General features: G+C 38.8%; 2 protein-coding genes across 2 annotated transcripts in view; one reads left to right on the plus strand and one right to left on the minus strand.

The window, feature by feature from the left end:
• LOC146473725 (45 kDa calcium-binding protein-like) overlaps positions 1-6,983 on the plus strand; it is a 13,457-nt gene extending 6,474 nt beyond the window's left edge. Inside the window, exon 4 of the mRNA XM_085117765.1 lies at positions 4,883-6,983. Coding sequence (XP_084973891.1) covers positions 4,883-5,126 — 244 coding nt within the window. The 3' untranslated portion in view covers positions 5,127-6,983. The remainder of the gene's footprint in view (positions 1-4,882) is intronic.
• Positions 6,984-11,445: 4,462 nt separating this feature from the next.
• LOC146473726 (signal peptidase complex subunit 1-like) lies at positions 11,446-15,328 on the minus strand. Its single transcript, XM_085117591.1, has 4 exons — positions 15,191-15,328; positions 13,372-13,431; positions 12,729-12,815; positions 11,446-11,640 (listed from the first exon to the last, which is right to left on the minus strand). The coding sequence occupies exons 1-4, from the start codon at positions 15,230-15,232 to the stop codon at positions 11,530-11,532; spliced, it is 300 nt and encodes a 99-aa protein (XP_084973717.1). The 5' UTR covers positions 15,233-15,328; the 3' UTR covers positions 11,446-11,529.
• Between the last annotated feature and the right edge of the window lie 31 nt (positions 15,329-15,359).

Below are 15,359 nucleotides of genomic sequence, written 5' to 3' on the forward strand. Positions count from 1 at the left end.
GAACTGAGACGCAAAATTGCGCGACTTACTACTATGTACAAAATAGTGAACAATAAAATTGCGGTCAATATCCCGGAGTACATTGCACACCCCATGCGTGTTACACGCTCCTATCAGCAGTAAATTTATGAACATTGGCAGTAACAGTAACACATACAAGTACAACTTCTTTACCAGAACCTTAAAAGAATGGAATATTCTACCTTCTTTTTTACTAGATCAGCCATCTGTGGACGATTTCAAATCCGCCATGACGAACTATTTTAGTCTCTCCCACTGATTTTGTATATTCATTATTATTAAGTTATTTATTTATTTATTTATTTTTGTGACATAATAGCACCGCCTTTTTCTTGTATTTTTAATCTTTCACATGCGCATTCACTGTGATGGGAAACCTTTTTGAATTATAATATATCAATAAATAAAGATATTTGGGACCATTACTCTGGTCCAAATTAGATGCTAAAGTGACGGAATAGCAATCTGTAGGTGTTTTTAAGAAGTTGATTAGGAAACAAAATCTAGCTGCACTTATTTCTACCAATGACTGCGACAATTGCGTCCTGTGCAATTCTTAGAATTTCTTTTGGGATAGAGTATGTTTTTTTATGATATAGGTTTTATGCATATTTTTATTTTTATATTCTTAGGTAGGTGTCCTTACTTAGTGGGAAACCGCTATATTATATTGACACAGAAATAGTTATTATTATTATTATTATTATTATTATTATTATTATTATTATTATTATTATTATTATTATTATTATTATTATTATTATTATTATTATTATTATGATAAGCGTAAGCCGCGAGAAAAATCACCTTTTCCTGTTTTTTTTTTGTTTTGTTGTTGTTGTTGTTTTAAATTTTTTTTCAAGACAACGTAAACGCGAATCTCATGTTTGCCGTTTGCTCGTAAACCTCTCTATTGTCTTTGCACTGTATAAACTTCATTGAGGTTGTTCGGTTTAAACTTTACTGAGGTTGTTCGTGTACGAGGTCAAGCTCACTTTTTTTTGTTCGTTTGTTTTTTTTTTCAAACAATGCTTGGCAACTTAGGGCGATGAGTTATAATCTTGAGCCTAAAAATGCGGAAATTTTGTTTTGTTCCAATCAAGAAACTATTATTGCCGCAGGAAAGAATTGCTCATCAGCTTTCATGCACATGGTCACACTTCAGGGTTTCATATTAACACATACACACCTGAAAGTGAAAGAGACCTTCTACAGCATAAAAAAGAGCACCACAGGGAAATGTGCTCTTCAAAAGATTTCATTTGCAAGGTCGCATACGAGTTTGACTTATCTACAGACTAAAAGGGTACGTATAGGACCTAGCTAAGCATAATAATTATCGACTACACAGCTTGAATCACTTTGTACAGCATAATGAATGTACCACATGGTTAAAGTACTCAACAGCCTTCATTTACGTGGCTGCACTGGGAGAGTTTTTCACCGGCTCAAACAGAGCTACGTTATATCGACCACAGTCTGACTGAAATGAAAGTTTGAACAAACAAAAGGAGGCGGATGTACACAGCCTAAAGAACCAGCTGACCACTCCTCTGCATGAAAAGGAATATTTGTAAAGACATTGTCTGAAGTCCTTAGCCGGCATTGTACAGAAAAGTCAACAATATAAGAGTGTCCAACCACGCAGTTATCGCTTTCACGTTTCGCCCAAGGGAAGCCAATATTTCGTGTCCTCTTTTTGTATCAGTGTGTCGCCAAATAGGAGAGATGCGAACAAATTACTCACGACGAAACATTTCGAGAAATATTTCGAGACAGGGGTGACATTTGTATTGTCTGCTAGACTGTATAAATATTATCAGTCTTAGTGTTATTAGTATATAGTTCTTATTAGTATTACCTTAGTATTAGAATCGTATTTTTAGTTGTAACACGATCCCACAGGCTATTACTTTGAATTTCATCTTGTATAAATGAAAGTTATGGAAAGGTATGGCATGCTATGACGTTAATTAAGCAGATCTTTTTTCCTGTTATAATTTATATTTAATTTCTCTTGTATATCAGACAACCGAAAATGAAAAGGCTTCATTTTTTCGGCTGCTTTACGTGTTATCATTTCCTGAATTCATGATGTGATATTGACAATGCGTATTTCATTCGAAAAGGATTTGATGAGTTGCTGCATGTAATATAGTGTAAGGCTTGATTTCCGTAATCGAGCCCTTTGGAAGTTTCCGAGAGGAAAGTTAATTTGAGCTCGGAAATGAAATGCAAAAAATCACCTGCCCTCTTTCATGTTGTGGTCCGGTCAGTTGTGGTTTCATTATATCAAACCTCTTAAACCAAAACAAAAAAGTCAAAGTTCTTAATGAAACCTCAGTGTTTTCGTCAAACGTGCGTTCCGTTTACAATTAACAACCCCCTTTTTTTTAATTTCGCCATCGCTGTTAGGGTCCAAGTTGAAAAGCTAAATTTGCTTTTCTCAATATTAAAACGCGACTTGAAATTGCTGCTCGGCGGGTAACGTTTGAGTGGTCGCAATTGGAGGGTTCATTTCTTTCTTCCATTACGTTAAAGCCCAATTTTTCGACCTAATAAACAGCGCCACAGGAAAGAATTGCTCAAAAGCCGTCAATTGAATATTCATGTTTTCGAACCACCTTACAGACTAATACAATGATAACCCTTTAAGCCCTAACAATGATCAGCATAAAATTTCTCCTTGTAATACCAATGCTTATTCAACCCCTGATGTCATGAGAATTAAGTATATGATCACCCAAGGTGAATTTTCTTGATTTTCAAATGACTTCTCCCCAGTACTTTTATAAGAAAAGTATAGGGACAAGATAGGAGAATTTGTTGTTAGATATTTGGGGTTAAAGGGATAAGGAGCACACTTGAAACTATGGCCTGTTAGAATGTGCTTTGAGAATGTCGCCTCAAACACAGCTACATACAAAGCTTAAGATCAGAGGCGATCGATGTAATCAGTTCTTAGCCCATGTCAATTCATGCTCATTTTTTTTTAGAGGAGTGTATTTTTTTTTAAAATAATTTTTACTTATATGTTTTGGAATAAAAGATTGTGGTATCACCAACACAAGCCCCCCTTAATTTAAAGGGGAGGTATCACGAAAATTTTATGTCATTTGAAAACCCAAAAACGTTTGCCTGTCAACAGAAACAAGAAAATAACTGTCTAGTTTTGTTATAAATTATCACCCCAGTGAAACAAAACTGTCGATTAGTGCCTCCAGTCAGAGACAGAGTAGGTCGGAATGGATTGAAACTTGAAACATGTTAGGCTAATGTTTTTTTCAAGTTCTCGCATTTTTGTTTCCAAAATGCGCCAGAACAGATCAAGAGATGTTCCCTTCAAGAATTGAGTTGATTTCTTTCCTCTCGTTGTTCTAGAATTATTTTGTAGCAAAGTTAAGGTCTTATTTCACCATTTTTAAGAAAAGAGGTCAAAAACACCATAGCACTTCCCCTTTAAGCTCTATACGGGAAATCAACAAACTTTCGTAAACCAGTTGTTTGTGTCGGTTGGTCTTTATGGTAGAAATTTTCCCATGAGGTGCCAATTCAACTGAGCGCTCTCGCTTGGTGTGTGCTTTATAAAATCTCCATCTCATCATTAAGCATTTGATGTTTGTGTCACGTTTTTGTTTTATTTTAAAAAGCCTGCATTTCAATGTCAAGCCCACGAGGAATATTTGTTTCCTGTTCCAAGTTTTTCTATTCTAATTATAGAATCAATTTCAGTTATCATTTTCGTGTAATTAAAGTTTTTAAAGTTTTACTGTAAAAAGCCTGCATTTCAATGTCAAGCCCACGAGGAATATTTGTTTCCTGTTCCAAGTTTTTCTATTCTATATAATTATAGAATCAATTTCAGTTATCGTCTTCGTGTAAAAATGCTTAGACTGCTTGTAGCCTAAGTATAAGCACTATTGTACGAGACAACACCAGGTGAGATGTAACAGCATGCGTTTTTGCTGCTATGTATGAAGAGCGGTTTTCAAATGAAACCAAAACCAAAGTAACTACTCTGGCCAATCACAACAGACGTAAACAGTGCAATGAACCAATCAGGATCCGCCGCGTCAAGCGCGGGAAAACCTGTCGAGCAAGTCGTGATTGGGCTTGTTTTTGTTCGTCATTGGTTGGGAAATTTGCCAACCAATCACGGGGCTAAGTGAACCAAAACCAGCTGAAAACCGCTGTAAAAGGCATCTTTACATTGTTATATCGAGACGAGGATTGTGAAGTCCAACTCGTGTTTCCAAACCCACTAAAATTAATGTTACTCTTACTTCGAGTATGTACACGAAATCCTAAACTGTGACCATTTCAATTAAATCTATTTTATCCGTACTTTTCTGTTTAAGGTGTATTTATTTATTTATTTATTTATTTATTTATGGTGTTTTTTAAAGCACATTTCCGAGTTGCTTTGAACCTCAGCGAAAGCGAGGCTAAGTGCAAAGTTTTTGTTATGAAAATTAGTTTTCATTCATATGCAAACAAAACTAATTTTCATATGAAAAGTTTTGCACTTGGCCTCGCTTTCATAGTGAGGTTCACAGCAACTCGGAAATGGCCTATTGTTGAGTATGTGGACAAAATCCTGAATTGTCACAGTAGAACTGAAAGCTACTGAGCTGTACTTTCCTCTTGTGTTGTTTATTATGCTGTACACGGTCTTCTAACTTTAGAAAACATTCAAAGAAAGCTACGGAACCGAATTTTTCTACGTTTGTCAGTGTTCATTAAGCTGTGTCTTGCTTTTGAGTTTGTGGCGAAATCCTCAGATGTGGCCGTTTAATGCGTATTACATTCTTACGTGCTGTGTTTTGCCTGTTTGTTTAAATATCCGTTATTTCCTTCTCAGACGCGAACAAGAATTCAATGCAATGGATGAAGACGGAGACGGTGTAGTGACGTCAGACGAATTGACAAAATACTTGGACCCAACCCACGAGCAGCGCGCGATCAACGAAGCTAACTATCTGATGGGAATGGCGGACCGGGATCACGACGGCCACTTGGAAGAAAAAGAGATGCTCATGAACTATCAGCTATTCACAGGCAGCAGCATGGCGAATTATGCTGGGTATCTACACGACGAATTTTAAGACATTAGTCGCGCGCACTGGCGGTGAACTGCGTTTTGTATTCCTTAAAGCCGCGGCTACACGAGCGATTTTTTGCTCGTGCAGGTGATGCCGCGAGTTTTTTTAAAATTTTGTCGCGTCGCCAGCGCGAGAGGGTGGCTACACGAGTGACAAATTCTATCGAGTTTGGCGACAAATTGAAAGCCGCGTGAATCGCACACTTTAAGAGACATGGCGGACGGCCCTTTCGGACGAGGATATTGTTTTTTCGCCTATTTGCATTTTCTTCTTGACGATAAAAAGCAAACGAAGGGAGAAGAAAATTAAGAAATGGTCAACGTGGGTCCGTCCGTGGCTTGCAAAGAGAAAGGAACAAGGATTTTACCATCAACTTCTGACGGAAATTTCAGTCGTTAATATCCCGGGGTTTCCCGAGCTATTGCGGATGACGAGGCTTAGTTTCAGGGTGGCTTACACTCTCTACGATTTTGTCGCGAAAATTTCAATTCTGGCGACTTTTTTCTCGCGATTTTTTCACCTGTCGCGTCACAAGCTCGAGGGTGGCTACACGTGCGATTTTCATCTCGCGCTGGCGATGCGACAAAGTTTGAAAAGATCGCATCACCTACGCGAGCAAAAAATCGCTCGTGTGGCCGCGGCTTTAGGTGTATCTGGTAACTTGTAATTCTATCGACCACCAAGAGGTACTCGTGAGAATTTCACGCCCACATCTTATTCGTGTGTTTTACTGAAATTTTAGATTGTTTACAGTCCCCTATTCCCCACGTGATTGTCGAGATCGTATGCTTTTATTGAACTACCGCCATCTTGGTTTGTAATGGCGAGTGCAACCTTGGGATTGCGCAAAAAACCTGACGGGCAATTTGTTGTTACGCTTAAATCAAGATGGCGGATACTTACCGTGACAGACTGGTAACTACTAAAATAGCACTCCTGTTAGCCTTATTTAGCTTAGGTAGCTTGCAGTTAGCCTTTGTATTGGGTCAAAATTTGCAAAATCTGGTAGCCAGTTGTCGGTAGTCTAGTGGTAAGGTTCTCGGTTGAGAATCCGACGACTCGGGTTCGACTCTTCTTGGGGTAATCTCTTTTTCTAACTTAAAAAAAATAGGAAAAAGTAGCTAAGTGTGTGATTTATAGTATGCGCCATATTGAAAAGGGCGTAGATAGAAATTGCCGTCCTCCGTAGTTTTGGCGCTCTCCCCAGGTTTCGCTCTCCATTACAAACCAAGATGGCGGCCGTTCAACCAAATCATACGATCACGACAATCGCACTGGAAACAGGTAAACAGTCAACTGAAATTTGGACGGGAGAGATCTGTCCACGAGACTATCCTCACTCCCCTTTTGTAGTGTTTTTTTTTTTTTAAGATTTAAATAAAATTTACTATCGGCTCTTTGAACAATTTTGTGGGACCGTAGACTAAGACGGTTATTCTTAACATACGGTCACGGGAATTTTTTTAAAAAATGTGTTGGTCGAAATAGTAACAAATATTTAACAAAGTACCTTTGCTGGGACATGAAATTGCTCGCAATGGGAAGAAAATATCAAATGATTTGTCGAAAAAAGAAAGAACGTAACTTCTAGTACACAAGGGAAGAACTTGAAAAAAAAATAGCATTTTTTTTTTCAAGGTTGCATGCAATACATTTGCATCCTCGCCACCCATAGCCAAACCATTTTAAAAACACCAGTTTCTGTGAACTCATAAAGTATTTGTTAACAGAACAATGAACACGTTAAAATAATGGTATAGTTGCAAGTATATGTTTTGCGGTTTTACAAAGTGACTCTTAAAACTATGTCTCATTGCATAGTTCCATAAAGTTTTATGAAATAAATGCGATATTATTGGATACCTTTAGCGTAGTTATTTGAAAGCCATAAACCACAACTTAGAGGAGGCACAGAAAATGTTTTAAGCCTTTATTTCACAAAAGGAGTTGGAAAATTCCTTTCCTTGATTCGCTATATTTTTTCTGAAAGTATTAGATACTAGATTTAGCATTGTTTCGCAGTTAAATTGAGTAGTTTTTTCTTTAGCATCAAAGGTCAGAATTATTTTGCACTATTCTTATTTGTGTACTATCTTTTTTCAAGAAAACATAAACGCGAATCTCAAGTTTGCCGTTTGCCATAAATGCGATTCTAAATCTGTCGGAATATGTTATTGACCTGTTTGGTCTCAATGTTTTCCCATTATAGATTGCATTATCATCCAACTGTAGCAATTCTTCTTCTTCTTCTTCTTCTTCTTCTTCTTCTTCTTCTTCTGCTGCTGCTCCTCCTCCTCCTCCTCCTTTTCCTCCTCCTCCTACTCCTCCTCTTCTTCTTCTTCTTCTTCTGCTGCTGCTGCTGCTGCTGCTGCTCCTCCTCCTTTTCCTCCTCCTCCTACTCCTCCTCCTCTTCTTCTTCTTCTTCTTGGTTTCAATTTTCGGATGCGTGCAGAAGGGTTAATTTGTTTGTTTGTTTGTTTGGTTTGCACGTACTCGAGCGTCGACAGTCCAAACTCGAAGCCGCTGATTGGCCTATTATCACTTTTCAGTTTAGAAAAGAGGAAGACGTTGCACACTCGTGCTTTCTTGAGAGCCTGGATTTCCTCAAATAAGAACACGACCTCTTCAAACAGGAATTGCTCCATGTTTCAGATCTTTGTTCAAAATTCGATTAAAGGAGGCGAGTTCAAGTTAAATAACCTTTTGAAATACCTTTGGCAGATCGTCATACCCGGCCTTTTTCCAACTCTTAACTCAAAAGCTAAATAGAAATATTTGGGCTGAAAAACCGTTGTAAAGAGAACAAGTAAGAAATGCTCTCGTGTCGTTTCTTTTCGAATCTGGAGGCGTTTTTTATAAAAAACAAAAAAAAGCGGTGATTACCCTTATTGAAATGAAACTCATTTTACAGAGGACGCGCAGAGTTCACACACACATGCAGTTTAATGGGGGGGGGGGGGGTTCGTCTGCGTCTACATGGATACGCTTGGAAAACGCAAATATTTTAGAACGTAAAACGAAAATGGAAACTTATTCTTTGTGTTTTGGTTCTTGTTCCACACGAAAACGTTTCGAAACACCTTTTACAAAAGCGGTCTTCATAATCAGATCCATTGAAATCGCAACGATGTGAACTGGGGGCTCGAGTGCAGTTTACTTTATGCTAGCGCTCGGCTTCTGCAAGTGATATTCAGTATGTTACGTACGACTGGACAGCTCAAGGCCTGCCAACTGAATATTTTATGTTCTGCTGCTAGAAGCTGTGCAAAGGCTCAGGTCGCTTTCGATTGACCGAAATAAGATAAACCAAGAGATCCTCATTTTGTTTAGAAATACTGGTAAGCGGAATAGCATCTAGATTTCTCGTTTTATGGAAATTTGGGAGCCTTTGGTTCCACACCACTCTCTAGGCCCATTTTGTATCCCGGTAACTCCAAAAGTCTCTTATAAGGGTTTTTAAAATAATCACTGTTTCTTGTTCCGAAATACTGGCTCATCGAACGCACCCTAAAGGGGACACAACATAATTATATCACGCCCACGACCCAAAAGCGTGCCAATCGGGGAGATGGCTGAAGTCATCTTTACGGACTGAAATGCCTGAGCTTTGACTGAGGCAAATTCAAGAACATTACACCAGACAATTGAGCTTTTCTTTTCCAGGTTGCTAACGGATTTCAGGAAAGTTGTTGGTAGGATGAGATATGTCAGTCATTATTTAAAGGGCATGTAAAACTCCAAAACGCGATTTTTTTTGGTCACATAGTCATAAAGTACACGTTTTTAGTGTGCCAAATCTGTAACTCTTTTTGTAATCGAGCGCGTTTTCAGTTGGAAAAGGCCGATTCAAATTCGAAGCGCCGGCCATTTTGATTGTGCCATATTTTCCGTGACGTCACGAGTGGATCTCTGCCCACCGGAAGTGAACATTCTCCCTTCCCGACCTTTTGTAATACGCACGTGTCTACATTAATTCCGGCAAATATATTCATTTATTCTCTTATTCCAATATGGGAAAGCGCTGTATCGTCCAGTTTTGTGACAATTCAAACAAAACAGGACATTCCACGCATGTGTTTCCGAGAGACTTAAACTTAAGGCGACAGTGGATTAAATTTGTTCAAGTCAAGCGGGCCGATTTTGTACAGCCGACAAAACACTCAGTAATTTGCGGCGCTCATTTCACATCGGACTGCTTCAAGGGTGTATATATGCGAGAAATGGGTTTCAAAAAGTCGACGGATTTGATTCCCAGTGCTGTACCGACAATTCAACTTCAAACGCCACAGCAGAAAGCCTTGTCAGAAGTGCGTAAGCGAACAATGGGAAGCGAGGAAACGGAGCAGACGGCTGGGAAATATAGCGAAAATCGGCAACTGAAGAGATCCACAAGATTAGGATCGAAACCGCGGTCTTGCCTGACCATCACCAAACTGAACATGTCGAGAACTTTACTAACGTCAGAACTCACTGGACTACTAGCTGTCCCCGGCACAAGCATAGAAAATGCCTCTGAAACAGAAGAAAAACCAATGGAACTGACAGAACCAAGTGAAAATGAAGACGAGCTCCTTGCCGGGCCCGATGAGTCGGACCACGAAGATTTTGAAAGCAGCTAAAGGCCGCCAAAAGGACAACAGTACAAGGAGAACAAGAAAGAGCCAAGACTCATACAGCAGAAAAGAAAACGCCGCTACAGCCAAACACTGTCAGCAGAGGAGAAGCTAAATCATGCCGAAAAGGCGATAAAAGCACTCAAAAGGCACTCCGAAAGAGGAACATGCCCGGAGTCATTAAAGTATACGGCAAGAGCTCGCATTAGAGCGGACACTGAATTCAAAACTGGCATTAAACGCATCCGCAAAACTGCGGAACAAGAGTTCGTTAAGGCTCTAACTCGTTTTCATTACCGCGAAAGATCGTTTTAGATCGGAAATCAAGCGTGAAAAACGACCTAAAGTTCCAAACTAAACCACGAACACTGATGTAACTAGATGTTCAAAAACCAAGAAAGTAACACACTCGGTGAATAGAGAGAGCAATGAAACAATCAGCAATATCTACAAGATAGCAGAGAACCTAGAAAAGAGAATAGCCGAGTTCAACGATCTAATTTAAACTGTAAAAAGGCAAAAAAATTAAGCAATTTAAACAGTACACATGCCTGTTCTCTGAGTCATTCAATAATGAAGGGGCCAAACGGAAACAAGTAACGAAACACTTGTCAAACAGAAAGCGCAAAGACCGCAAACAAATCAAAAACAAAAGAAATATAAATGCACGGTTTGAGGCAAACAAAAACCAGATAAAACAACCTCTCTGACAAAGATCTTACCAAAGATCAAATTAACCTATAAGCAAAAGGGCTTAAATTTATCCCTACACCCGTGACTAACGAAAAACAAATGCAACTGCAACTCTTGCGTGACTTTGAGAATTTCACAAGAAAAATGAGACTAAGATATGTATATGTTTCACGGGCAGGATAAAGAACCACATCCGTTTCATGTCAAATCTACGTGGAAACCACCGATACAACGATCAGTTGCCCTAGAGAGTTATTTAGAAGAGGTTAAAATACAACTTGCAGAAATCAAACCCACAAAGCCAAAACATAATCTGCCAGCAGCCGAACAAAAGGCACTCAAGGCCTTAAAGCACGACAAAGAGATCAACCTCAAAAAGGCAGATAAAGGGACGACCTCTGTTGTATTCAGCATACAAGACAAAATCAAAGAAGGTCAAATTCAACTAGATAACAAAGAACACTACAGACCACTTGAAAAATCAATGATAGAGGAGACAAACCGCAGAGTTCTACAACTAGTTAATGAACTCTACCACAAAGACCACATAGACGAAACAAATAAAAAATGGCTTTGTGAAAGATCAAACCCGCCTCAATTCCAGTCTTCTACACACTTACTAAAATTAACAAACCGACACCAGTCGGGAGACCCATAATATCAGGAGGTGATGGCCCTACAGAGTAACTATCATCATTTGTTGATAGAATTCTTCAGCCTATAGCACAACAGCAGAGATCATATCTGAAAGACACAACTGAATTCGTTAACTTCATAGAGAGAACAAAAGTCCCAAAGGGGATTTTTCTTGTTTCAATGGACGTAACGAGCTTATATACAAACATACCGCAGGAGGAGGGAATCCAAACAGTATGCAGAACATACAATGCATTCTATGAAAATAAACCTCCTATCCCTACTCCACTACCAGCAGCCGAACAAAAGGCACTCAAGGCCTTAAAGCACGACAAAGAGATCAACCTTAAAAAGACAGATATTAAAAGGGACGACCACTGTTGTATTCAGCATACAAGACATTTTATTATGTTTTAATATTACAAAGCAGATCCTAACAAGTACGAAAGGATAGCTACTGGAGACTATTTCTGTTTTTTCTTTCCTCCATCTCTCTTTGTATCCGGTTTTTCTGGTCGTGGTTTCTGCCAGTCCAGGGGATGCTTTCTGTACATTGGCCAGGGGGGTAACACCAGCTACAACGCAAATCACATTGAATTAGTTCACTCCCTGCCTCAGGTTGCTTTTACTCTCTCTGTTGATCCTGTTCAATTCCGAAACAACGTGTCTAAAATCACCCACCAACCCCCAACTAGTTATTTAAGTTTTGTTTTTGTCTTTTTGTTGTTTTGTTGTTTGTTGCTGATCACACCGGCTGGTGATCCTCAATACGAAGGGTTGCTGTTATGGTAAATACCAAAAATAATATTTAACAATTAGATTATTCGCTCTCGATTTCTATCGCGTGATAGCTGATGAGGGCGCAGCCTGAATCAGCTATCACGCATAGAAATCGAGAGCGAATAATCTAATGGTTTTAGTATAAATCTACTGTATTAGTCGTTCAAAGCTAAACACGTAAATTATCTATTTCCTCATTGCCGACACTTCGAAAACGCGATGAAGCGGCTACCATTTTGTTGAAAACCGCTACTCACTATCTATCACAGAATAGATAGCGTCAGTAGCGTAGCCAATCAGAGAATGGAATTCGTGATAGAACACTAGTACATTTATACTAAAATACGATACGATACGATGCGATACGATAGATACGATACATTGTACGATATGATACGATACTGTTTTGTTGTGAAAATGCACTTGGCTAAGTTCAGTTTAGCAGCCGGTGTTGCTAGCAGTGTTGTTTGCAGAAGCAAAGTCTGAGTTAGTGCATCGTTCCTCACAGACACTCTTTCAGCTCGTCACGCAATCTTTCCTTTGATTCGTTCAGGAGGAAAGATTGTGTGACCAGCCAAAAGAGCGTCTGTTACAGAGGCTAGAGTTACATGCACTGTTGTTTACCACAAATACCATGTACAAGCATCAATTGAAAGGAAAGCCCAAAATATTGCTTTATACTTTATTTGGCCACTTTGGCCATCATTTCCATGAAAAATTCATTGGAAGAGACACTTGGTACATCCTTTGGTGGCCATTACCTTAACGTCTGAGTGATTAAGTGTATACAAAATTAATGCAAGGAATAACGTACTGCACATATATAAAATTAATGTACCCCTATCAGTTTCTCAATCACATTTATTCATTTATCTGTACCTACCAAACAACTGACAATAAATCCTGCGGCAAGGATTATGATAGTTGCACCAAACTGTTGAATGTAGAACCCCCAGAGAAAGCCAACAGTCTGTGCACAAAAATAAAGAAAGGAACTTCAATAATTAATTAATCAATCAATCAACTACAATTTGGATTAACCCAGTTCAGCCTGTGGTAGGTGGGGGGGGGGGGGGGGGAAAGAAGGGGACATTTCCATAGAAGAAGAAATCAGGAAATCCAAGATGGGGGCTGTGTAAGATCAGCAACATACAGTGAATGTTATTCCTATATTTCACATGACCTAATCACCCTAATTTGTAGATACCAAAGTGCTCTTGAAGTTACTTTCCTGCCCCCCCCCCTCCCCCCCAATTGCCCTCCCCTCCCTACCCCTCAAGGGCAAGAAGCCAGAGTAAACATAATTTTTATACGTAACAACAAAGCTATTAAATTTATGAATATGTGTAACCCTACAAACTCTACTATTGCTGCATCCAAGATAACAACATTTGAGAGCTGCATGGCGCTGTATTTAAATGCGCTTGGACAAATTAAGACAAAGTTGATGAGTTTGTTGTTTACATTTCATTTTAGATAACTTTGACTGAGACTGGTAAAATTTACACTCTTCAGTGATGACTTACCCCAAAAAATATAATGACAATATGGAAGAGTCTTTCTGCTAATTTCTGTCCTTCATAGTCCTGGAAAAATATAACGACCATATTTTATTTTTACAACCAGGAGAGAACCATTTCTCTAACCAAGCTAGCCTGCCTTATCATATGAACACATAAAAATTTTTACAAAGGAGGGGAGATCTCAGAAACCAAACTGTAAAAACAAAAATGTTAACTTACACTGTAAGATGTTTTGTCTCATCTAACAGTGCTCGAAATTAAAAAAAAATCCAGGTTGTCGCTATTTCAAAAGCCGGGCAACCAAACCCGTGAATTTGGTTGCCCTGATGAGTCCTTGGTTGCCCGTTAGAAAAGCCTACACATTTAAGTGCACTACTCAAAAAACATCCATTTTGGTCTTCTTAGTGCTCTTAATTACATTTTAACTTTGCATTTACTTTCCACAGCACAAAATAAGCGTCGCTTGTCTTTCCATGTTTGCTGTGGTTCTCGTTTTGTTTTTTCTTTCTTGTACCGTGCATCTGTCTCGCTCAATTTAGCTTTCTTTTGAGGAGGTGGCTTTACACCAGTCAAAAAACGCCACATTTGCACTCTGTGAAAGAAAATACTTGTATTCTGTACTGCTAATTGAAGACATAAAAAATCAAAACCGAAATAAAGAATATGAGAACAATTATGGTAACGATCCTATCTTTATTTACATGCCGTGCAGAGCTTGAGATGTAATCACAGTAGTTCGTAGTGTGCGGCAATGGTTTTCGCGGAAGTTTGAGTTTAAGTTGAGGCCTTCTTCAAAATGGCGTCTTTGATGTTGATCGCCACCAGACATGAAACTTCGTGTTTGTCTCTTACATTTTCGTACCTTTCAATGTTTTGTAAAATTCACAGATATCCAAAACACAGGAAAACGCTTAGCTGAGGCAAATTAATTATTATTAACTTCACACTATCAGACATTGACAAACCAAAACCGTCACGTAAGTCGGGTGCTGTTTATGACTAATTTGTTTTCTATTTTTGGCTGGGTTGTCCGTTGCTTTTTCCCCGGGCAACCAGCCCTTAATTTTACGAAAAATTGGTTGCCCGGTAAACTTTTTGGTCGTCTCGGACGACCGAACGACCGCTAATTTCGAGCACTGTCTAAGAACATAACAATGGCCAAGCAACTACTGTATGCCAGCAATTGTTCTGGTTCTGAGGTAAGACAAAACATTTTAAAATAAGAGTTTGGTTTTACAAAGCAGGCCAGCCTGGCTCAAGAGGCCCAAAATAAAGTTTACCTGAAAGTCAACTGAGCAAAAGTGGAAGAAACAAGTAGAGTGATCATGTCAGCTGAATCTTAATATACTCAGGGTTTTGTCTTGTAGAAAAAAAAAATAATAATAATAATAAAAAAGGTTTAAAAAAATAAGGGCCAAAGGAAATGGACGTAGAGACGTACACTGAGAAGTGGCAGTGAAATTTAAGTATAAGATTTGTTCAAACTTATCTAGATCTTATTTGTTTCGATCAAAAAGGTGAAACACGTTTTTGAAACTACCTGTAAATGGTGAAACCGCTACATGCAAATGTTGTCGTCGCCTTGTTGGATGCTTATATTACAGTACCAAACAAGGGACAATGGTAAGAAATAGTACGTCTCCTTATTACCTCTCTACACAATTTACTAGCGGGGAAATCGAGGAAAGAAATTCCACATACAGGTGATCGATCATGATCGTATCAGCTGCAGATCAGAACAACAACACGGTTGGTTGGTGATTGGTGGTCTTGTGGTACAAGAAGCAACTTAAAGAAAATATAATTTGGAAAATAAACTTACCATGTGTACCGGAATGCTTTTAAACCAATTTATAAGCTTCATTGTTCCAATAGTATTTTTGGGAAAAACTTCCAGCAAAACCACTCGATCCTATGAAATAAATACACGTCTTTTGAAAAGCAGTTGAGAAATCGGTGTCGCCGGTAAGCGGAAGTCCTGAGGCTCATGC

The sequence above is a fragment of the Pavona decussata genome, unplaced genomic scaffold (assembly GCF_977016875.1).
Source record: "Pavona decussata unplaced genomic scaffold, jaPavDecu1.1 SCAFFOLD_92, whole genome shotgun sequence".
Classification (NCBI taxonomy): Eukaryota; Metazoa; Cnidaria; class Anthozoa; order Scleractinia; family Agariciidae; genus Pavona; species Pavona decussata.